The sequence below is a fragment of the Aythya marila genome (genome assembly GCF_965140915.1).
Source record: "Aythya marila genome assembly, chromosome: 2".
In the NCBI taxonomy this organism is placed as follows: Eukaryota; Metazoa; Chordata; class Aves; order Anseriformes; family Anatidae; genus Aythya; species Aythya marila.
Window position 1 is genome coordinate 17,676,452 of NC_139043.1, and position 25,653 is coordinate 17,702,104.

At 37.1% G+C, this 25,653-nt stretch overlaps 1 protein-coding gene across 2 annotated transcripts; it reads left to right on the top strand.

Annotated features, from left to right (window-relative positions):
• Positions 1-29: 29 nt before the first annotated feature.
• LOC309874401 (protein adenylyltransferase SelO-like) lies at positions 30-24,752 on the top strand. 2 transcript variants are annotated; one of them, XM_082752511.1, is made up of 19 exons: positions 30-401; positions 1,586-1,704; positions 1,986-2,114; positions 2,908-2,972; positions 3,066-3,134; positions 3,236-3,334; positions 7,453-7,520; positions 8,274-8,361; positions 9,639-9,708; positions 10,406-10,478; positions 11,229-11,312; positions 13,435-13,564; positions 14,227-14,271; positions 14,359-14,440; positions 14,532-14,624; positions 15,095-15,174; positions 16,412-16,455; positions 21,413-21,492; positions 21,866-24,752. In XM_082752511.1, the coding sequence occupies exons 1-19, from the start codon at positions 191-193 to the stop codon at positions 21,986-21,988; spliced, it is 1,752 nt and encodes a 583-aa protein (XP_082608637.1). In that variant the 5' UTR covers positions 30-190; the 3' UTR covers positions 21,989-24,752. The 2 variants fall into 2 exon arrangements, with proteins under 2 accessions (XP_082608637.1, XP_082608638.1); XM_082752512.1 differs by having other exon boundaries at positions 3,078-3,134.
• Positions 24,753-25,653: the final 901 nt, after the last annotated feature.

Genomic DNA, 25,653 nt, shown 5'->3' on the forward strand with positions numbered 1-25,653 from the left:
TCGACTCCGCCGCCACCCTCCGGCAGGGCGGCACGGAGGACGGACGGACAGACACATAGACAAACGGACAGACAGACAGAGGGGCATCCCCCTCGTCTCGCCCCTACGCGGGGCGAGGGAGCGGCGCCATCTTAGGAGGCTGCGCCCCTCATGCCCCTTTCCCCACTATTGAAGGGGGCTTTTGGGGGACATGCCGCGGCTCCGCGTCCTGTGGGCTGTCGCCTGCTTCGTCTGGGCTTGTGGGGTCGGCTGTGGGGACCTGGACCCGCTCTGCCCCTCCTGGGGGCTTTGCCGGGCGCCCCTTGCTCTGAACGCATCGCCCCCATGGCAGGGCTGCGGGGAGACGTGGTGGGGAGCCGCCGGCCTCGGCCTCTGGGGGCTCTCCTCGGCCAGCCTCGTAGGTACGCTGCCTCCTGCCCTGTCATTAAGTCATTAGTAGTCATTAAGGCCTCGTTTCGAAAGAGCTGGAAGGATTTGTGGTGATGACAAAGATGGTTAAGTGCTACCTTCAATATTAAAAGTAGATTGGCCATACGGTTGATTCTCCCCCCCCATATTGGCATTTTATTATCATGCACGACTCCCAGTTATGTGTCAATGCAAAATTGATAAACTGGCACCTGCTTTGAAGTGCCCAAGGCTGTGTAGTGCTCAGGCATGCAGAATTGCTTGTAATAGCAAAGATGAGTTCCCTATTGCTATCAGATAAATGATTTCGTCAGGTGGTAGGATTGCTAACAAGTATCAGGGATAAACCTTGTGGCAGTTGTCTAAAACAGGATTTGTCATTAGTGGTGTTGAGGAACATGGCCAACAGCAACTGTCCAGAGATAATTACTTAGTGTTTTTACAAATTGGTGTCTGCAAGGCATAGAAATTTTATCGTTAACGTGGAACTGTGTGAATACTGCAAGCAAAAATCCAGAAAGATGTTAAAACCCCCAGCATTAGTCCTGTGGTATAAAGCAATGTTTGTCCTCTTTTACCATTGCTCAGAGTAGCTCTGGGGGAAGGATGAAGTACATTACTACAACAAGAAATGCATCCTCTGCCCCTTTTGTTTGCTGTTTATGTTACTCAGAGAAGACTTCAAGCTGTTTGCTTGGTGTTCATTGCTGCAAATGGGCTGTACAACGCAGTTATGGGTGCACAGTGGCTGCTTCCATTACGCTGCGTCGTTCAGCTGTGTGAGCAGCTAGGCTGGACTTTACTCTCTGAAAATACCTTTTAGAGTTGAAAATAATTGCATTATAAAACTGCACTGAGACTATTCTAATCACTATTGATTGAAACTACTCCAAAATAAATTTTAGACCTTAAAACTGGAATGCTCTGCCTGTTTCTTTAACTGCAGGACTCTGTTCTTTTCAAATTTCCCAAACAGAATAAGGCTCTAAACTATTTGGGCTTCATTTTCATGCAGGTTTTTCATGCATTGTTTCTGAATTATTTTTCATTTCATGCATTCATTTCATTTTCATGCATTGTTTCTGAAGTATTTTGATTGGGTTTAAGAGGAAAGTTATCAAGGATAATATGGTTAATTCCTATTTTTTAACATTTCTCATGTGTTTTTTGTTTACAGACTCTTTTCCAATTGATCCAATCCAGGAAAATTATGTCCGTAACGTGAGAAACTGCATTTTTTCAGTTGTCTATCCTACACCTTTTAAATCCAAAGTTCTTCTGGTAGCTGTTTCAGAGGTTGGCTATTATTTTTTTCTTTGTTCCTCTCCAATTAATAGTGATCGTTAACACATGTACTAAAATGTATTTTAATATTCGTAAGTTGTTTATTGTTAAAGTCAATAAACAATATGCACTTTATATACACGTATTAATATACACTTTAAAGCAATAGAACATTTAGAACATACCATCAGATGTCTTTTAATAACAAAACCTGTATAGAAAACACATTCTTTGCCACTGAAAATTTGATCATATTCAAGTACTAAATATATATGTATTATCTTTTTCTCCAGGATGTTATTGAAAATATTTTGGATCTTCATATATCTGTCCAAGGAACATCTGATTTTCTGCAGTTCGTCAGTGGTGGGAAAGTGATATTTGGGTCTGTTCCATTGGCCCACAGATACGGAGGACATCAGGTAGCTATAATGCTTGTTCTTCCAGATGGAATTCTGTAGTTCTTTTCATCCAGATGGAATACTTAATTATATACTTGAATTATATATATATATGTACCTATACCTGTAAGTATATGAGTATGTGCCTGTAAGTACATGAATGCTTATGGATGCTTAGACTGTGGATTTGCTCTTCTTGGGGCTACAGGTGGAAGAGAACTACAATGCTCTTTCATGGTACCATGTCTGCTTTCTCTGCTTTTCTTTATCCCAGAAGCAAATTATCCTTTTAACTTTTGTTACCTGCAGAGTCTGCTTTGCACCCCTGCAGCCTGACAAGCTCTGATTGTGATAGGTTTTACCAGCTCAGAGGAGTGAAGAAGGTTAGAGCCTCACTGAATTCAGCAATAGCATGATTAATAAGTGTTAAATTTAATTGAAATAGATAAAACTGTTCATGGAAAAGAGTGGCAGAATTTGATGTGTAATTTCCAGTCCAAAAAAAAAAAGTATATATATATATATTTATACATATTACAAAACATGTCAGTTAAAAACCTTCTTATATAAAAGAGACTGGAAGCTGAAAGTTAGAGGGGGGAAAATTGTAATTACTCATATTACTTTTTTTCCATGGCTTTCTAATTTGTTGTTGATGTGAGTGTGGAAATACAGCCTTAGGGATCAATATCTAAGTTGCTACCCGAGCAAACCTGTTGCATTGTATAGATCACAGTGAACCTGCATGTGATTTGTACTGTTTAAGTATAACGGCCATGACTGACTGAAGATAATGACTTTTCATTTTTGTCAGTTTGGTAGCTGGGCAGGTCAGCTGGGTGATGGAAGAGCTCACTTGATCGGAGTATATACAAACAGGTGCGGTATTTTTTTTGAAAAGACTGATTCACTTCTTTATTCTGTGTAGCTGATTCATGCAAACCCCAAGATGTATTGTCAGAAACTCTAAAGGTATTTTTGCAGGCATGGTGAGAGGTGGGAACTCCAGTTAAAGGGCTCAGGAAAGACCCCATACTCCAGGTGAGTTGCAGTTAATTCATAAATACCAACACTAGATGTTTTCTTTTTTTTAGATTTGCATAGATCTTATGACTGATTTCTTACTTCTTTGTTCTTTGTAGGAATGGTGATGGAAGAGCTGTGCTTCGCTCTTCTGTGCGAGAATTTTTGTGTAGTGAGGCTATGCACTATCTTGGAATTCCAACAAGCAGAGCTGCCAGGTATTTTTCTTTTCTTTTTCACAATATCCTTATTTAAAGGCAATTTTGTCTCTCAGTTTCACTGAGCATCCATAAAACAGGACAGCTGTTTTCCAGGACACATCTTTCTTTTTGCCTGTATGCAATCAGAAGAGTTTCTTAGACTGGTGGATAAAACTTTCTAGTAATAAAGAGCTCCAGCCATTTATCCATTCACTTTTATCCTTGGTATGCTTTAAAATATTACTTTGTTTAAATACTACATTATGTACTGTCTTTGCAGTGTGATGAGCAGTTGCTGTGCGCTTGTAAGACTGTCATAACTAAATTACCTTAATATGAAATCTAGCTCGTTTGTGAAGAAAGTAAGAAGTGAAAATTAGTTTGAGTGATTGTATCTGACACTAACTCCCCTTTCCAGGTTTTATGGTACTGCAATCTGAGTTTCTTCTCTTAAAAAAAAAAAAAAAAAAAGGTTCTTATCTTCTTGTTCACCAGAAAGGCTTGCAAAACCAGCAGGACTAGATTCCTGCTCTCTACATAATACTATCACCTTTAGTGTATGAGGATAATCAATGAGTCTATTAAAAAATTTTACATGGTCTTTTACATTTTACAATGAGTCTGTTATTAGGCTAAAGTTAAGTATTTGGCCAAGTTGGAAAATGTTGAAAGTAGCTATTTCTGTATTGTCATAGTCAGGCAGTTGCAATTTTTAAGATTGGTAGGAAAAATTGCCTGGTAAATAGATACTAATATTGGAGGTAGTATTGAGTGTAGGTAGTTGCTCCCAATTCCTTATTTATACAACACCCCTTGAGCAGAGAGGGAGATTGCATTAAAAATTCATTTAAAACTAATTCTGTCTGAACCAAAGAAGACTAATAAATTCACTCATTTGGATGACCTTCTCAGAATGAAGTGAACTGAATTTTTCAGATGATTGTGTTTAAAATGCCAAGTTTATTTTGTGTTCCAAGGGATCTCATGTCTGTACTCCGGAATTTCAAGCTTTAGTGAAGTAAATGTTCTTCAGAAAAGGCCAGTACTCAGCTGCCTCATGGCTAGGTTTCTATATTTGCAAAGTGCCTGCAAATCTCTCTAGCATTAATTCTAACACATGTGCTCTGTTGAAGTGCTGTGTTTGTAAATGACATTTTTGATGGTTTATTCACTGACTTCACCTTGAGACCCTTTACTGTTAGCTATTGATGCAAAATGTTAAATCTGCCCGAATATCAGCAGGAGAGCATCTGGCAAGGTTGCGTCCTGTCTTTGGTGTCGTCTCAACAAATTGCTCAGTGCGAAACAATATGAAATTACTCCTTAACAGTGCACCGATTCTGTTGAGTACACAGTGTGCTTTAGTTCTCTGCTGGCAAATTGGTTAAATGCCTGGCTGTCTTAACTGCTGTACAGGCTCCCCAAACTGTTCGCAAGACTTCATTTGGAAAAACCCCAGCTGATACCCATATTCTTCCCAACGGGGAGCTGTAGTATTGAGACGGGTGAGATTCATTTAGACTTCTTGTCAGATCTTGGCAGAAGTGTGGGGAGAAGCCTTACGGCTTATCCCAGAACACCCAGCAGGTTGGTTTGCTCTATTAATTTCAAGTACTGTGTTCCCAACGGGGTGCTAGAGCTTATGACTGTACTGCCAGATATAGAACGCTTCCTCGTCTGGTACCATTTTAGTCACATACTGGGACTACTAGTTAGCAGTCTTGTGGGCTAGGTCAAAGAAAGTAAGCCAATATGTATATAATGCTTGGTGGTCATGCACAACAGCATGCAGGATGCTTGGGAGAGTAAAGTCTAGCCCTTTAGGCAGATCTTGGGGTGGGGTGGGATGTAGTCCCTGCATCCTTCTGTGAGAGCTGTTCCAGCTTCTCTGATGTAACAGCAGTTTCAGTGCTCTGTTTCCTGTGGTTGAGTGTACATCTGGTCTGCTGCTGAACAAGTAATGATACTTATAAACTTCAGGGGCCATTTGAAAGCTATTTTATAGTGGTAATGTAAGTATCTTAACGTGGCTGCTCAGTTACCTGACCAGCTCTTAAGTGTTGCTCGTCCATTAACTTGTATTAGTAACTTACAAAATGTTATTCTCCCATTGGATTTTTATTTTATTTTATTTTTGTCAGCAATAAGAAAAGTGCTGGTATTCTGTAAGAATTTGGCAGAAAGTGTGCTATGAGTTACACAGTCAAAAAGAAACAACCCTTTTGGCAGAGGTCTGTTCAGAACAGTAGAACTGAGTAACATTATTATTCTGACTACTCTCTCCTAGTGCTCTGATGCACATGCTGGTGTGTTAGTGCCTGGGGTTCATTCCCTCTTTTTGAATTTTTTTGATTTTCTTGATTGATTAGGATCAATCATCTTCAATTAAGATCAATTCTTCCATCTCACTTACGTCAGCACTTCTTATACTTACTCTTACAGCCATACCAATCATTAGATGTTTCCAAAACAATCTTATCTGGAAAAAATTTCCTAATGTTGCTCCAGTATTAGCAGCAGCACCCAAGAGTGGAAGTGTAGGCAAACCACCTTACAGCCTCCGGTATTTTATCTGATATATTTTTAATTGTTTGCAGAGCAATACTTTTGATGTTTTAATTTCTATATGTTTTCTTCCCTCCTGCCTTTGGAACAATACAGCCTTTTCTTTGCAGTTGATAGAGAACGCTCATTTTGGATAGCTACCAGATGCCTTCAGAAATACAGAAAAGAATTACAATATAGTTTCAAAGCCACAGTTATTGTTGATTCTTACTGTCGTAAGAATTCAGACAAATTATTCCTTCTAGTGATTTGTTCATGCATATTTATGTGGATATGCATACCCCACATTTTTGGTCCAACTTGATGCTAAAGTCTGTAAAAACTATATGATAATCTCTTAAAATTTAACACTTGGGAGTTGTTTCAACTCTTGACTGTCTTTAGTTGTATTTATGAATGGAGTATTAGATATGCCTGCTGTCCTCTTCTGTGTTCATGTAAGGAAGGTTTGGTTCTGTTTTCTGTACGGTCTTCAGCTACCTAAAAGTTACCTTTACTTAGTTGCATTAAATTTCCAGTACTGTACCATCCAGCTATTCTGAATAGAAAGACCTTTTTCGATTATCAGCAAGCAAAAAAGAATTATACAAAATAAGGTAATTTTTCCTGCTGCTAGGCTCTTAAACAAGAGGTATTCTTCCCCTATTGAAAGGAGAACATTTCCTTCAAAAGACAGCACCAAGCATTCCTTCTGCTGAATGGTTTGTGTAATCTCAGTTGCTTTGGAGAGAAACTTCCTACACATTAACTTCAGGAGAAAATAGTTCCTTTGCATGGTTTGTGCTGATTGATGCAATTTTCTTTTTTTCTGATAATAAAAGAAAATAGAGTGAAATTACATATTTTATTTGTAAGATGAGGGTAAATTGTGACGTGTTTTAGAGCAAGCAAAATGGGTCATTTTCCAAGCACTTGCAAATCTCAATATTTAGATAAATGTGAAAATGCATAAGATGCGCAGAATTTTAAGGCAATTGAAAGGGGGATATTGTTTTTAAAAATTCAAGTACAAATAGCAGTGAAGATGAAAGGAATAATTATAATGCTTCATCAAAATTATGCCTTTTTTGTGCATTAATACTATTTGCAGAGCTCCTGATTGCTAAGGAGCCCAGATCTGTGCCCGAGGTTACTGAGACAACAGTTTTGGCTCATATAAAGGGCAGCCTCCATCTGATGCAACAATTTGGCTTCTAATTTCTCTGTCTTTCTAATTTTGCTGTTGTCCTCAAGAGACTTGTGACTTCTTTGTGTTATCATCACACTAATCAGTCACAGAAGCTCCAAATGAATGCAGTATGTTTTCTGAACGTGACCCCCTTCCCAAGAACAACGTAGGTAGTGGAAAGTGGGCAACTTAAAAAAGAAATCCATCTTGCTAACAAATCTTGGTGAGCCTCAGCTTTACTGTTTGCTGTGTGTTATTTGTGAAAACAAACCTTATTTTTAAAAAAAAAAAAAAAAAGATATTTTTTTCTGAAAGAAAAAATTATATAAAATATCACTCGATCACCAATAAAAATTACCTTTCCTATGGTAACCTTTTAATTTTCATTTCTTGTTTCTTACAGCTTAGTTGTAAGTGACGATGAAGTGTGGAGAGACCAGTTTTACAATGGAAATATTAAGAAAGAGAGAGGTATTGAACACATTTCAGAATAACATGATACAATACTGTAATTTAATTCCTCATTGCAAAAATCAACTTTAATGCCATATATGTGTAATAAAAGTGTGCAATAGTCGTCATTTCATTTACTGAGATAGAAAACCTTTCCCAAGAAAGTCGGTCCCAAACATAACTTAGATAAAGAAACGAAGCCCTATGAACAGACTTGCTGTGTTTGTGGCATATGTGTTGCTGGAATTTATTTTTTTTTTCACATGCCGTTGCAAAAATGATACTGAAATCTAGGGGAAATTTCCATCATTCTGTTAGCAACACTATATGGGAACGCTGCCATGGCTGCACCATTGCTCCATCCTCTAAACCAGTTCTGAAACAGAGCCGGATGGCACAGCATGGGGAAAAATCAGAAATGATTTATGTTGGTTCTTTCTTTGTTGCTAGCATCTCTGGGGGAATTCTGAAGTTAATATCAGAATTTTGCTTGTGTTTGCTGGTATAGTGTATCCTAGTGAACAAACAAAGATGTGGAGGAGTAAAAAATACCAATTGCTTTACAGCAAATTAAGCTTTATCATTAGCATACAGTAAAGTAGCATTCTGTGTATTCATCTGTTATGCATTGAGCATACTTACAGAAATACGTGTTTAACTATGCGTATATAAATTATTTGTCTATAGAAAGGACATATGATGGCTTTTACTATGGGATTAATTTGGTTTGCTGATACTCTGTTTACATTTAAACATGTGTCTATGTTTAAGGTGCTATAGTGCTACGTCTTGCCAAATCGTGGTTTCGTATAGGATCGTTAGAAATCTTAGCTCATTCTGGGGAACTGGACTTACAAAGGTTTGATTTTAATCTTCATTGTAACTATTCTTTTAGTTTTCTTAATAATTAAATATATATTGGAATGCATATGTACAGTTGAAATTTAGGCGTAAGTTATTTAGAAAGGAAGACTGCATAATTCAGAAAGATAACGATGTTTTTTTTACAAATATACAAAAGATACAAAGTCACAGATAAAATCCCTTACCTATTTTTTAAGGCCAGGATCTTATAAAATGAGAAAGATATTATAGCTAAAATAGATTGATAACTAAGCATTGGGAGGAGTGGGGAGTTGTTTGGTAAGATTTGTAAGTTCAGTGACTAATATCCTAGATTTCTCAGTTGTCTGTGAAGTTAAATTAGCAGAAATGTGAAGTAAGTCACTAGCGTGAGTTTGTTGTATGAGCTGTGCTTTTGAGGAACACATACATGTATAATCAGAGAATTATATTAGGTAAGAATTTATTGCACAGCTTTAAGCCTTTTAGCAATATTAATTTACTTTATTCCATCTCAGGCAATTAGCATGGCAATTTTTTTGTTCTATTTTAACTCCTTTAATGTTGGTCATTCCCCCGTAGGAGTACTGCGCTGGTTGATAATCACTTGCAACAGAAATTGTTTTGGGGTGATTAAAATCAAGAAAGAGAAGTAGCAGCTGTTGTATATTGTATTAAGAGATAATTCAAGATAACTTCCTGAATGACTTCACGCTGTCTTTCTTTCTCTTTTTTGAAACCTCACAGCAGTGTTTTGTTGTAAAGTGAAAGACTGAATTAAGGAACTGAATTTAAGGTGACACAACACCGTAATTTTCTTTTTCTTTAATTAAAATGTTTGTGTCCTATGGGATTTAATGAACATGTTGATGGCTGGTTAATGTGTCAAGTAACCGTACTTCCTAAGAATTCAGATATCATTTTTTTCTTTGTGGAATATTCTGATCTGCAGTTATTCCTTGTAGTGATACATTTTTTTTCTTATCCACAAATTATTTTTTTCCTGAAAGATTGATATTACAGTATGCTAAATCAGGTCCTAATGTGCTCTAGAAATGTAACACATGGGGTTACATTGTGGCAGTCTCCAGTCATGTTTATAACTGGAACGTTTTATCTTCAACTTTTTGGAAGGGCTTAATCCAAAATTTACAGGAGTAAATAGATTAGGTTTTCTCATATCTGTTTGCAGCAGGCTGTAGATGAGCATTATCTGTTCAACGGTAAGAATTTTGAATGATCAGTTCTAAAAGTACCTGTTTTATTTAATGAATTCTGCATCTCATATTACAGGAGATTGCTTGATTTTATCATCCAGGAACATTTTCCATTAATAGCTGTGAATGATTCAGATCGATATCTGGTAAGTCTTTTTTTATTAGCTATATAAAGCTATTTTTATTTTCCACAACCACATGAACAAAAATTATACAAAGCTATTTAATTTTTCAGTTTATAGAGTTTTAAAATTTGAATTAAGTTTCCTGGTTTTATTAGCAAAAGCAGTTTTTACTCTTCCAAAAAAAAAAAAACAAAAAAAACCAAGAAAACAAACAAACAAAAAAAAAACACACACAAGAAACCAAACCAAACAAAAACACTAACAACGAAAACCTGCTTCTTCTTGTTTTTCTCAAAATCAAATATGAACATTCTTTTTTTCACTACTTTTGATTATGGAAATGTTTATTGGGAAGCTCCCATTTTCCATTACTTCTTGTTCTCTTACTGCCCAGGCTTCAAGTGAGCTGTGGTCATGATGGGATCAGTTACATTTTTCCTAATATAAAAATAGTATATATTGTGTCTTTATTTCTTTTTAGGTCTTTTACATTTCTTTTAGTATATCTGAACATAGCTATTTAATTATAGTCTTTGCTGGATAAGGTTGTTTTGCAGTCACATCATTTAGAATGTGAATTACCAGTCCCAACTGACAGAGATCAAAGGTACCTGTTTAAAACCAGAATGTATTAAGTATTTCTAAAGTGAATCAAATGTTTACATTATTCATTGTATTCCGTAGTTTTATTTGAATTAAAATGTGTATTTCATTTTAGGATTTTTTTTCTACAGTCGTATCAGAGACTGCAAATTTGATTGCATTGTGGATGTCTGTGGGTTTTGCACATGGTAAGCAGCAGTAGATGTTGTCACTGTATTGGCTTTATGAGAGTGACTCTTTATAGTTGTATACTTAAAGATGGCTTTCGTTTGTCACTTTGTTCTTCAGTCCTTCTGATGTCTGTGCCTGCAGCAGTATCTGTTGTGCATTAATACTGAAGAGTTCTTTTCATAACAGAGAGAACTTCCTGATTTTTCAAAGCATGACTGTATCTGACAGAAGCCAGGAACAGAACAAGCATATGGGCTTCTCAGAATTGTTGTGGATGTCTGATGTACAAAGACCATGTATTGATGTCATGTGTTGCTGGGAATTTGATTCATCTGCATAAAAAGCCGTTCTTTTATAGTGTATAGAATAGAGTGCTGTCCACCTTTGTTTCAGATTTACATTATGAAAAATAAAAGAGCATTGTGTTGCTAATACAGCACACCATCAACTTGTAAAGAAGAAGCTAACTGACAAGTTGTGCAAGATGCTGTTTCAAAACAGTGTTGTGCTGAATGGAGAAGGAAACAGTGCCATCTAGGTATAAAAACCAGATGCAAGATAATGTAGCAAAACCTAATGTTCATACTTTAAATGCCTGCCAGGTTAAGAATACAAGAGACAAGTTTATTTTCCTGAATCTGTTTTCTTAAAGGTAACTGCTCCAATGTTATCTAGATTTGGTGGATTGATTTCACAGGAAATCTTCTAGAGACTACAGAGTTCAGGTAGAACGTTAACTTTTGTTTTTCCTTGTTGTTTAATTGTAGGTGTGTGCAATACAGATAACTTCAGCTTATTATCCATAACAATAGATTATGGTCCGTTTGGATTTATGGACTCCTATGATCCAAGTGAGTGTAGCACGCACCCATATTTAAATATTATTTTTGACTTAAAATAAATGTCATATTAGTTTATGTAATTTCTGTGTGCATGAAAATGTGCATTGTTGTTAGCAGAAAAATCCCAAGGATGTGTATTGTTTGAAGAATTTTAGGGGAAAAATAAATCAAAGGCCAGTTCTATAATACACTGTGCAGGTTGTGTTTCAAGTCTAAAGTGAAATGTCACTATTAAACCCGTTTTCATGAAGCATGTTTCCTAATGGATTTCTTCATTTGAATAGATGCCATAATAGACACACCGCCCCAAAAAAATAATAAATTGCATCTCTATAAGGAGCCTATGCCAAAAATTGTATACAACTTCGTATGCATTATGCTCTGGGTTTGTAGTCACAGCAGCTAATTATATATTGGAGAAAAAGAAATCAAATCTACCCTTTTCTTTGGAAGTATGAACTCAGTCAGTCTGAGATTGGTAAGTGTAGGTCTAGTACGTACATAAATGTGTTACATTTGATTATTGTTTGGAACTTTCATCTGAGTAAGCTTCAGAACCACTAGTGGTTATTTTATAGTCTGTTTTCATGAGATTACAGCCTCAAATTAAGGAAATCTCATGAGATTAGATTTTATATGACTTCTACTGTATTGAGAAAACAGGTCTTTCTGTCTTCTGATCTTTTCTTTTATGGTGAGTTGGCCCCAGCCAACAATTAAGCCCCCACCAGCCACTCATTCATTTCCCACTGCTACAGGGCAAGAGAGAGAGACAATTGGAAGAACAATGGTGAGAAAAAACTTGTGGTCAACTTAAAGACAGTGTAATAAATGAAGAGGAAAAAAAAAAAGGAGAGGAGAACACAACAAGTGATGCAAGACAGTCACTCACACCAGCAGACTGATGCCCAGTTGTCCCCAAGCAGTACCTTGGAAAGAGCACTCCCCAGTTCTTATTGCTGAATATGACATTATAGAATGAATCAGAGAATGGCTTGGGTTGGAAAGGACCTTAAAAATTATCTAACTCCAAACCCACTGCCATAGGCAGAGATGAATTACGTGGCATGGAACATCCTTTTGATCAGTTGGTGTCATCCAGCCTGACCGTGTCGCCTCTCAGCCTCTTGCTTATCCCTAGCTTAACTTGCTGGGAGGGCACAGTGAGAATGGAGAAGGCCTTGATGCTGTGCACTGCTCAGCAGTAGCTAAAGCCCTGGTGTGTTATCAATATGGTTTTAGTCATATACCTAAAGCACAGCAACAGACAGGCTGCCATGAAGAAAATTAGCTCCATCCTAGCCAGACCCACTGCACCCTAGAACTGGATGAAATGCTTTACAGCTAAAGATTCAGGTCTGAACGGATCTGCAGACCTGACAGATGTGTCACAGGTCTCCTCCTTAATGCTGGTTGGTATTGATGTCCTCTGAGGTTTCAGGCAATGCAGTGTGCATTGATCACCTTATCTGTTTTTGATCTGGACAGGCGGTTCATACTGCATCTGTTCTGAGACTGATGCTGTAGATATGTGTACATTTAACTTCTGAACACCCTGTAGCTGACCTATCACATATTTATCTCACAAATATGGATTTCTTTTCTTGAATGTGTTAGCTGTAATTTTTCATAAATGAATACGTAAAACTTGCTTATTCAACTAAAGTCCTGTTGAGGTGGCTTATTTTTTTTTTAATGCAAGTTTGTATGTGTTACTTTTCCAAAATTATCAGTAAATCCATAATTTAGTTGTACAATTATTTGCTTAGTTTTTGTACTTAATAGTAGCACTAGATTTAGTGAAAACATTGCATATGTTTTTATACATTTTTAGTGTTAAAAATGTTTAAACATCTGAATTTACTTTGTATATTCAAGTTGGAAAATGCCGCCTATGACATATGGAAATGTGTCTGTGAAGTATGTACTTCTAGATTTGCAAATATTAGATCTTGAGTTAATCCACTGTAAATAAGTGTCCTTGTGATCTAAGTTTAAATATTTCAATATCTTCAGCACTTTTATTAATTTACTGTGTTTGATTGATAAGATTGAATGTAGTTCAATATTTTAACATTGATTGTTTTTGTAATTACTCTGTTGGGGAAAAGTAATGTTTTGTTTGAAACAGATTTTGTTCCAAACACATCTGATGATGAAGGGAGGTATAAAATAGGAAACCAGGCAAATGTTGGGCTGTTTAATCTGAACAAGCTGTTACAAGCTCTAAAACCTTTATTGGATCCCAGGCAAAAGCAGCTGTAAGTAATCATTAAAATATCTAAACGCTTAAAAGAATTAGTGAGATGGGAGACCCCTAATCACCGTATGCATAGGAAAGAAAGAGATTAGCTTTTTCAATCATTTTTTTCTAAGTGAAGATTGATTCTGAATTAATTATTGTTCAGAATAAGGTAGAGGGAGGGGAGAAAGTTTTTCAGTTATCATAAATAGTAGCAAAAGACAGCTAGAAGGACATCCTAGATATTGTGGGGGCTATTCTTCTTCCCCTAAGCAGGATCTTTGCCTGTAGTTTTCTTTTATAGGTTCTTCTAGCTTATTCTTTAAGGTGCTTACTTATGAAGATCATACAGCCTCCTGAAATTATGGAGTAGTATTTTAATATCCTTTTGTAAAGATTCCTGATACGACTCTTTTGTGCAGTTTATACTCATGATATTTCTTGCTCATATGAAAGACAGATTGCATTTTTGTTCTTTGCAACAGCTGTTGATATATTCGATGTCTGTTAAATTGTTTCCCTTCAGTCTTTTTCCCACTACAGATCCCAGTTGCTTCAGATTCAGCATATTGATGTTTGTGAGATACCAGACAGAAGTTTTTATTGCTTAGTGTACAGTAGGGTTGCACCCACAGTAGTGCTGTAATTCCATAGAATTTGATGTTTCGTTTGTTCTTGCAGAGCTTCCCAGGTTCTGGAGGGATTTGGTCAACGCTATTATACCCGGTACGCAGTTCTAGAACTCCCCCCCTGTAGTCATAATACTATAAATCGTGTTATGTGACAATTTCCTTACTGTGTTGCTATGTTCAGTTTTACAGAATTGTTCAGAGCAAAACTGGGTCTCCTTGGGGACGATGAGGATGACAACTATTTGATTGCTTTCCTCCTGAAAGTGAGTTTGATTTGCTAATCTCGTTGGCAAACATCTGAATTTATACCCCGTGCTTTAAAAAACACTGATGGAAGTATCTTTATTTCACTAGCTCATGGAAGATAGGAGGGCTGACTTTACAATGACGTTTCGAGAGCTGAGTGAAATTACTGAAGACCAGTTAAAGGAGCTCCACATCCCTGAGGTATTAATTAATACAGGCACCCCATTTTAGGAACACTCAATATCAAGTGAGTAAATCAGGTTGGACAGAGCCCTGATATAATGTGGGGAATGTTTACTTTTCCTGGGAAGCTCTACTGCCTTTCCCTAACTTCTAATGTACAAAGCACAGAAGACAGTGATACCTATAGTTAAATAACAGGGAAAATAAAGTAAGTCAGCATATAAACTAAAGAAAAATAGGGGTTAAAAGCTGGAGGTATTAAGGTAGAATTTGCTGTAGCAGAGGTGGAATAATACAGATGTATCATGCTAGCAAAACAGAGTAATCTAAATAGAAAATAAAGATGCTAGTAGAATTTTGGGCAAAGAAATCCTTGGGGATTCATTACATGATTCTCTTTTATATCCTCTTAAAATTTGCTCACTTTGGTTTTTGCTTAACAGTAACAAAATTCTGTTGTCTACCATTAACTCTTTCTTTCTCTTTAGGAATTCTGGGCTCTCCAGGATCTGGGTAAACACAAGTTATTTTTGGAATGGGTCTCTATGTACCTCTTGCGATTAGAACAGTAAGTCTGATGGAGTTTCATGTTTAAAAATAACACCAACTGTGTATTTGCCAGAATGCCAGAATCTACAGTGTTTTCTGTAGTCCTTATTGGGACTGGTAAGCTAGACTAGACATGATTTTTAATACCTTTTTTATCTTTATGGTTCTAGATTGTGCTAGCTTCTTCAATTACCATTATAGTTCTGATTTGACACAAGTACATAAAAATGATATGGGATGAGTTGTCTGGTTTTGGCGTCTTTTGGTGAACATTTGATCAGATTTCTTGAGTTAATTGCTCTTGTTAAAATACCAGTTCTATAAAATTTTTAGAATATGAAATTCAGTTTGTGCAAAGAAAGAAGAGTGGATAGTGTTTTATTACTGGAAATACGTATTTTTTTTACTGTATACTATTACTGCCTTAGGATGATGGGGGGTGGAAGTTGCATAGCTGTGAATATGCAGACTGTGCTTGGATGCCACTATAGTTGTGTGGATAAGGACATTCATGTTAGAACTTCCTACCAATTCTTCTATTTTAAATCCATAAAGACTGCATGCATTCTTCATAGTCATATATGCTATGCATGGCTGACTAGTGCAAAGAAGTACATGTTGGGTACTTGGAAATTTTAGTCAGTAAATACAATTCTTAAGGAAAACATTAATACAAGATACAAAACCTACAAGAAAGTGCAGTTTTTCCCAAGTCTAATGTGTTAGTCGTGTTCAGTGTTATCAAAGCTGTACTTACTGATTTGGTACTTATAAAATCCACTGGAAGCATGTGTGTCAGTTATGTTTGACACATAACTACATAATATTTGCATAATATTACAACTTAAAGAGTATGTGGTAAATATATATATATATACACACACACACACCTGCAGTAGGAAACAAAAGCTGTTGGGAATATATTCGTTATGGGAATTGCAGTCAGCTACTGCAGAGTGGATGCAGAACTTTTTTGAGGAAACACAGAAGAAGTATGTGTGTCCAAGTTCTGAAAAGGAAACTGAATACTTCATGGCTAATACCTTGAAAAAGGGTAAGGAGAAACACAAGAGAAAAATAAATACACCGGTTAGTGTTTGATCAGTTCTTGTGGTTCAAATAGTGGAATTACTGACTTACTGTCTGTTAATAGTAGATGGTTATTGTAGTAAAAAAGTGAAGAGTGACATGAATGAGAAAAATGTAAACGAGCAACATTCACAATTGTTTGTTTGTTTGTTTGTTTTTATATTTAGTAACAAGGGTGATACAGACATCAAGAGAAGAAAAAGAATGACAGGTAAGTAAAACAATCCAGATGAATTTGGAGGTGGCAACTACCTTCTTACTTAGGTTGCTTTACTGTTAATGTTTTTGTCCTTTTGAGGAGAACTAAGATGTGACCTGATTGTCAGTATTTTGTGATGTTTCAAGTTTGGCTTCACCTTAGTGTCCTGAACTGGTGGATGTGTTCTGGCTTCTATCCAAATTTAATGTTTCATTACAACGTAGGGTGCTCTGTTAAAAGGCCCCTAGGATTTATTTCCTTGTGAGAGATGCCCTTCCACTTCAGCTAGATCTGCTTTCTTGAGTCCATTCTCTTTTCCTTGAATCTTCCTTTCTTTATCAGTCTGTGATTGTAACAGTTTGCGTTGCTGAGAATATTGTTCTTCTCCAATAATGAAACTTTGATAACATCAAGAAATAGTCAATAGCCATCCTGTGTTGGCTCAATGGGCTAGGATTTATCCAAGAGTTCAAACATGTGCAAATCCTCTCTACATATTACAAAGAATTCAAGTTTCTGATAGGCAACCACTGTTTTTTTTTGTGCACCTGGAGAAAAAAACTCCATACTTCTGAAAGTACAATCAAGAAAGGAAGGTGTGGTTTTGAATGATTAGATATCCCATTTACTTTAATTCACCAAGTTACTGTAAATGCCAAAAGGTAAAGATACATAGCTGTCTATCACAGCACAAACAGCGGATATGAAATTCTAGAAGTTATCCAGAGAGAGGCTTTTTTCTTTTTTGGATTTGTGATAAGCTGTGGGAAACTTGTGAAATCTGCCTACAATAGACAGTGACAACTGAAAATTTCTGGACAAAGGGGAGTGAAGAGAATGTAGAATCTGTCAAATTCTTCACAAGAGGTACTATAAGCTTCATTGTTATTCTACTTTGCAGGTACTTTATTCACATCTGTAATGGAAATGGCTGCACTCTTTCATTAGATATTGATTGGCTGCTTTGTTCAAAAGCTTTAATTGATTTTGTAGGAAATGGCAGGAGATAGCACTGAGTTTCACTAATAAGATAGTAACAAACTGTTTTCATGCACATTTTCTAACTAATGCTCCATACATTTTTAAGAATGCTTCTTACAATTTCACATGCATTTTTACAAAGTTTATATGAGAACAGATACCAAGAAGAAAGGCTTGTTTTATTATCTGTATTTTGGTATGGTTGGGAAGTTTCAGCTGTGGTACTCAAGGCTTTTAGCTCAACTACTATTTTGAAGTTCCCAGCTTCCCTTATCTAAAATTTAATTGTGAAAGCTATCTAAACACAATTTTTATTTTTGTTATTTTTCTTTTTCTACATTTTTGTGAATTGGCTTTCAGAGAAGTTAGGATATTCTGAGTATTCATTACAAATCAGAAGGACTCCCAGTTTGGGAAGATTTTCTGCAAACCAGCATCACGTTTATCCACACACATCTGAGAGGATTTTATGGCATTGGAGACAGACAAAACAAGAAAAAGGCTTTCCCCCCATGGACCATTCTTCTGCATCTGGTCTCAGCTTTGGTAGCAGGCTGAAGCTTGATATGCAAATATTCATGGTTAAATTAGATAAGTTCCATATAATCTATCATCACTCCATGTTCCTGCAACAGAGCAAGCAGAAATTCCTGACAGGCTACTGAGGTCAATTTGTTATTGTTTTCTTTAAAATTGTCTTTTTTCTTTTAAAAGATCAACAGACTTTGTTACATTTTTGCTAGTGTCTCCATTTTACACTGTGACTAAAGTTTCTTAAAAAGTTATTTTCTTTTACATTCATACATTTTTGTAGATCTCTTAGACACCTGTTATGGTCTCTTAAAATGGGATTTTTTTTTTTTTAAGTATTTCCTTTACCAGCTGCCCCTTGTCAATACAACATGCATGGCACATCTGGCTCCAGGCCACATCCACCTGCTCCACCGGGGGCTCCTCCACAGGCTGCAGTGTGGAGATCTGCTCCACGTGGGACCCATGGGCTGCAGGGGGACAGCCTGCTCCACCAGGGGCCTCTCCGCAGGCTGCAGGGGAACTGCTGCTGCATACCTGCAGCACCTCCTGGCCTCCTGTATTGGGTTTATGTGGCAAGCATTTAATAGCAGAGGGCTTCAGGGGTGGCCTCTGTAAGCAGAGCCCAGTCTGAAAAAAAAACCTTTTTTTTCTCTCTTCACTTAGTTTTTAGTTCTTAGTAGCACTTTATCGTGTACTACATACAATTAGTTCCTTAGGAGTTGATCAAAAAGTTTTGACAATCCAAGTCCCAATACAAGTCTGTCATTGTATTTAATGGAATACAAAAGAAATATGTTAAAAAGAGAAAAAAAATAAATTGTAGGCCAGATCATAAAATACTTGTTAGGGCACCAAATTTCTTATGCTTTGTCCTTTTCTAATCTGACTTATCTTCTTCTTTCATAATTATCTTGTCAGTTGTGTCAGTTACAGATATTTTTAACTCCACTGTGAAACTTCTCAATTTGCAATTTTTAAGAATATATTTTTGGGACAAATATTCTCTTAACTAATATGAGTTATGGTTTTAATGTGAGTTACCATTTTTGTATGAGTCATATGTTCACTTCTCCGCCTTTTAGTATTCTTTTTACATTGTTATCACACTTAACTATTGTAAATGAATGTACAGGATTAAATCGAATGCTCAGCCAGAGCAAATTACTTTGCCAAGACTTTTTTCTTGGTGGTTAGGGCAGGGTGTTGTTATGGCTATATGAGGGGTGATCAGGGCTCCCAGTGGCTAATCCTATTTGTCAGTGTTTAATTTCTGTAAGGTCATACGGCGCAACACTAACGTGTAAAATAAGAATTCCTCTATCTGTATGCATTGCATTTCACTCCTCTCATAATTCTCAAGCAATTAACCTGGACACAGTGCCTGAGTGTCATTATATGACCTGGACAGCTTTTATGATGGAGGAACATGATAAGGAAGCATTTGGACAATGCTCTCAGAAATACCGTCTGATTTTTTGGGTGGTCTTTGGGGACCCAGGAATTGGACTCGATGATGCTTGTGGGTCCCTTCCAGCTTGGGATATTCTGTGATTCTAAGGACGTTTGTCTGGCTTTGTGCTTGTTTAGAAAGTGACAGTGTCATCTGAGATGAAGTGCTGCTGGTTTCAACCCGCATCTCCCCTTGTCGAAGAGCTTCACATTCCCTCTGCTGGCAGGAATGTGAGTGGTCAGGGTACAGGACTTAGAGCAGAGAGTGATTTCTGCCCTTTACTTTTCTTATTAACATGAAGACCCATTGTGCAGTGCTGCTTTATGTCAAGTCCTGTGGCTTAAAGCGGCTATCATTCAGCTCCAAACATAAAGAATTCAGTTGCATTGTGAGACATAAAATAATCATGCAAGTGTTGTTTCGCTGATTACATAGCTTCAGTAAATTCTGGTCTGTCAGCTGGTGAAATGCTCCTTTTTAAGAAACAATGCATATTACAGAGAAGTCCATTCACTGAGCTAGGCACTAATTCTCTGCAGGGAGCTTTCAATCATGAGTAAGTCCTGCGACTGTCTGACCACAAAACCTTCGGAGGAGGTTTGTCAGAGCTTTCCTCAAAGCTGCCAATTGTCTTGGTAGGATAAACAAGTTATGTCTGCAAGCTGAAGAAGCAGTACAAGGAGACGCAAGAATAGAGTGAATTGAGAAATAGAAATAAATTAAGTTTAATCTTGTTATTATATTTTTTTCTGATCCTCCCCCTCATAATATTCTATTATTTGTAAATAAAATAAGATCATAACAAATTGACAACAGGAATGAATAGAGGGAAATATGGGGTGGAGATTTTTCATGAATGCTTTGCTTTCTCTAATTTCTCTTTCAAATAAGCTGTAAGGGAATTTGTAAGGGTTGAGGTTTAACCCCAGCAGGCAGCTGAGCCCCACACAGCCACGTGCCCATTCCCAGCCAAAACCAGGACATGAGGAATATACAACTGCATTGATTTTTTGAAAGAAATATTTAATATTATATAAAACATGAGGCTTGAACTAAATACTATTTATACAAAGCCTTACTGGGACAGTGGAAAGGGAAGGAACAGATGAGGGGTTTTTTTATGCCCATAAATCACGGGCCATAGGTGCTAATGGCTCTGACATTACTAATTAATCTCTTCATGGGATAAATCAGCTACTGAATTTGGGAAAATATGCAGACTAGTGTCAAAATAAGATGCATGATGCAAGCTGGAAATATTTGTTACAATTAATCTGTAACATTGTTTTGATCATTAATTAAAGGGAAAACTGTTTCTGAAGCAGAATCCTTTGCTTTAATTGCAGAGAAAAAATAAAAGTGGTGTTGATGTTCTATCTGCTAACAAATTGATAATAAAAACCATGTAGGCTTATGAGCATATGAGCATTTTCCTTGGCATACAGGTTGGCAGAGCTCCTTTTTTATAAGCTGTTATTTACCATCCATGAAGATGTAGCCGGGGTTACTAATTTAGCAGTCTCATTTTCAGGGTCCTTATGATCTCCCTACCACTAATTAGACATAATCAGCCAGGAACATGTCAGAGAAGGGAGCAGCCGTCACGGGTGTTTCGAAAAAGATACAGCAGACAGTTGTGGAAAGAACTGCGAATTACAAAAAAAAAAAAAAAAAAAAAAAAAAAAAAAAAGGAACAACAAGGTTGGAAAAATGGTTTCTTAAAAAAAAAAAAGCCTAAATGCAACATTGAAGGCTTTTATGGGTAACTTTTTGATTCATTTTACAGAATTAAGGAAAATTAAGTACATATGGTTTTATTAATATCTTCATAGTTCCTTTTTACCTTAAATAATAATCATCATTTTATGATTTTTCCTTCTTATACATGTTTTTTGATCTGCAAATTAAAACTTTCTGAAGGTTTCAGTAATTTTTTCTATGACTGTGGTGTGTTTTTGTTGAATATGTCTAACTGAATTGATCATGATTTACTTTTGCTTTCAGCTGTTAATCCCAGATACGTGCTTAGAAATTGGATGGCAGAATCGGCAGTGCAAAAAGCCAATTTGAATGATTTTTCAGAGGTAAAGTTAGTTATTTTTTTTTCCTGATACGTTTGCTAATAACTGATCTGAATGTTAGTGAAACAATTGTTACATTTGTGCTTTGAACCCAAATTACACTTTGACCAACATTGTTCCGTGTCACACCAATCACTACTAATAATAGCAATAATGCTGTCAATAATATTAGCAGTATTAACTATTAATTATAAATAGTGTTAATTATAATAATAGTAATCCTATTCTATCCTGTTACTATTCTAATAGTAATCCTAAAGCAATTCATGGAACAATTTGTGGAGCCAGGAGGGTGCATAATACGAAGTGGCAGAGACTTTTCTTATTTGCAGGCAAACATATTGTATAAAAACTTACTCATTTCAATTGCTTCTAGGTTCACCTTCTACAACAGATTTTACAACATCCCTTTCAGAGACAGGAGGCTGCAGAGAAAGCAGGCTACTCCCTACGCCCACCAGCTTGGGCCAAGGATCTTAAAGTAAGCTGTTCATCCTGAGAGGAAGTTAAACAAGAAAAATGGTCGAGGTCCTGGCCATTGGAAAAATGGCTCAGGCCTTCACGCAGGAATCAAGCCAAAGGAAGTTGTGCCTCTTATTCTTTGTGGACTGGAATCTGCTATGCTGCTAGACAAGGTCTTGACCAACTTGATAAAGTCTAAAGGTTAAAGAAATGGGCCACTATGTCTGGTTGCATCAACAGATCATATTGGCATTTAATAACTGCCCTGTGAATTCAGCTGTGCATTAATTTGAGTCCCAATATTTAAGTTCTGCCAAACTGCCCCACGTAACATCACAGAATTCATGTCTACTCAGGTGGTAACAATTAAAGGGCTGGTCAATTTAAAATACATATAAATTGGTTTTAATCACCAATTTTGATTTATGTTCTCATTGTTACACACTTACCAAATGTAGTTTTATCTGAAGACATAAATGTTAAGTCTTGCAGAGCACCACCTTACACCTAGACCTTACTGCCTTTTCTGTCCTTGACCTTGTTTTGTCCCATTAAGCTGCCAGTGGAGGTTTAGAGGAAATTGAATTAAATTGTAAGCAAAAACACCTGTCTTGGGAGTGACTTGGCCCAAAATAGATTTTGGTATCTTTGGCAGAGTCAGGTGCCTGTTAAGCCTGGCTTACTGTTCTTTGAAAGTTTATCTTCTGATAGTAGTAGAGGGATTGTTGGTATGTGGATGTAATGACTCAGGGAATGTTCACTGGTTGGACATGGAAAAGGACTTTCTTGCATCCCATTAAGTACACTGTCAGGTCAGCGTACCTTTTGCAGTCAGCCTCCTGATGCTGTTGGTCTGACAAAAATATTGCAGGGAAAATATTTAAAATTAACTGAAGCTGTTACATAGCAGTGCCTTGGATTGTAACAGAGTGGGACTCGTCTTTGTTTTGAGTCCAGGGTCCTGTTATTTATCTTTGTTTAATGCTCCAATTCCACATCACAAAACTTTGTGTATAATTAAGTTAAAACTAATACACAAGCTCTCAGGTGCAATGTTCTGCTAGCAAAATTCACTTGTCTGGGGCTTTACTATTTCTTGATGTTACCTTCACCCTTCCCAAATTCAAAACGGATTGCTGTAGAACATCCAAATCTCTTCTGAAGAGATTTGGATCTCTTCACTTGCTTCTGAAATGGAATGCTTCTGAAGTGGTGCTAAGTGCTATGATTAGCATTTCACAAATCTATTTCTAGAAATATAATTAGTGGGGGAAAAGAAATCTATGTTATTAGAAATCTTTCACTGACTAAAAAAAATACACAAATGCCTTTGCTTCTTACATACAATCAGTGCAATTATTCAGGATGGTTTCCCCTCAGATGTACAGTTGCTCAGCCTGAGTTAACATTCCTTGTGCGAGCAGTAAGTGCTCTCCTGCAGCCACTGGGATTAGTGTTTGTGCTTGCAGCACCTCCAGGAAAAAAGGAGTGGGGTGATGGGGGGATTCTGTAAAAGCCCTGTAGCCGTGGGCTGTGTTCATAACCTGTGGGAGCATTGCCATTGATACCTATTCTGGGGTAATTGCAAAATAATGTGTTGTGATGCAATGTAATCCTGACTACTCCGATTTCATAATAGTGCTGCTGACCGTTACGGGTAATCACGCCGCCTTCAGGTGTTCTGCAAGGCCATGATGATTTGTAAGTCTTCGTTCTACTGAATCTCTTCTATTCTGTTTGTTTCCCTCAAAAAGAATATGCATGTATCCCAGTTTGTAGGAGACTGTCAACAATCCCTAAATAATAGTTGTCCTGTACTTTTGCAACAAGGCCCACTTAAATTTCTACTTTTGCTTGAAGTGCCTGAAAAAGAGTACTTGAAAAATACATGAAGAAGTTATCTCAACACACTACCTTATGTTTTGTCAAAGTAGAGAAGTGAGATCACATCATGCTCAGAATTTTGTACCACTTCATTTTCTACTTGTAGATTTTAATAGTGATGGTTTATGATTACAATGTAAACATCAATACTGTTTCATGATGTAAGTCCTAAAATTCTTACGTGGGCTTTTGCTTCCTGCTCTGGAGCTGCCTCTTCCTTCATGTTACACAAACGCAGCAGTGATGCAAAAGCAGATGGGAATAGAAATATTGATTAAGCAGTTATGTGTTTGTGCCGTCTTCACTGTATCGGAGGACTGCTATGAGGGTCAGCAGTGATCCCCCACGTGTGGACTTGACTTTTCCATATGAAAAAAATGGTCTCTTGGAGTGGGTCCTTCTGTACCAGTGATGTGAAAGTCCGAAGAAAAAGACAGCTGCTGAGCCTGCTTCCACTTGAGATCTGGAGAAAGGTTAAGAATAGCATTCTGCAACTTCAGCCTCTGCTGATGTACTTAACTGCAGGAGTAAGACAATTTCATATGGCAAAAGGTTAGACAGGGGAAGAAGGATTGATTTCTACTTTCTTTTACAAATGCTTTGAAGATCTTTTTCTATTTTGTAGCATCTCTTCTGGTGTCAAATAAAGCCAGATAATTGTGTATCATTTAACTGGTAGCTCTGTTATTTGAATGGAAAGTTTGAGTACTTACGTTTCAGAAATTCAGTGCCGCCATTATATACACAAAATAGTTGATAGAGGTCTAATCATCACAGCATTTTAATCGATCTCTGGAGTTTCCTGTCAGCTTTGATTCTTCTTGAAGAAAGCTCTTTTTTGTGTGTAACATTAAGTACGTGAGTTATGATTGACTGGGGCTGTAAAATGTATAAAATTGAGTTTATTGTGCTGTAACAAAGGCAAGGGATGAAATAGGGCAGGAGGCTGGGCATTCATGTGAGGAAGGCTGTATAAAAATCTCAGTGCTTTGTGAACTCAGAGAAAATAGCTCATTGTGCAGCAGTTGTCTAAGAACATATGTCACTTTAGTTTGATGCTGACTACATAAATCAAACATATTTTCTTTTATGAAACATAAGTAGTTGGGTAGCCGACAGCTGGTGTCACTTAAGTGATTCAAAGATGAGCACTCCTAATAATTCATAGACCAACACCCAGCTCTTTTGCATCTGATACTTCTGCATTTTGTTTAAATCAGGTAGATAGGGAAAGCAATTGAGAGACAGAGAACCTTTTTCATTTGTTAAGCTCTTCATTTTAACTCTCCTACTTTTAGCTACTTAGTACTTTTTCTCCTGCACTTAAAACTAGCTCAAGCTCCAACCTAGTTGGCTAAGCTTATGATCCTTGCACAGGTTTCAAAAGCATGTCTCATGGGCTCTCTGGAGATGGTAAGGTACCTTTTGAATTGTTCTTGCATGTCAATTCAGAACTTACAGGTTGCAGTTGTGGTATCAGTGAACGCAGTTCTCCAGCTGCAGGCTTTTTGCTCAGTTTGGTGAAAGCAAGGGAACTAGAAGACCACTAGGAGCTGACAAGCCAAAGAGAGGCAGGAGGAAAAAGGGACTGGCTGTCCCCTGGCTGTCCCCGAGTAACTGTGGGGGTGGATGCACATGCTTGCTGCAGAAAAAAACATGCCTTAGCTTCTTCAGCTTGTCTCAGCTGAAAATGTTAGCAGCTGAGGGATGTCACAGACATTTTTTGGTGACTCAGTTTGGCACTACCCTGACTGAAGTATCCCCGTTGAGTGATCTCCAAGTTCCTTGTGTCCATCCTTCCATCCCTGCTGGCTGCTT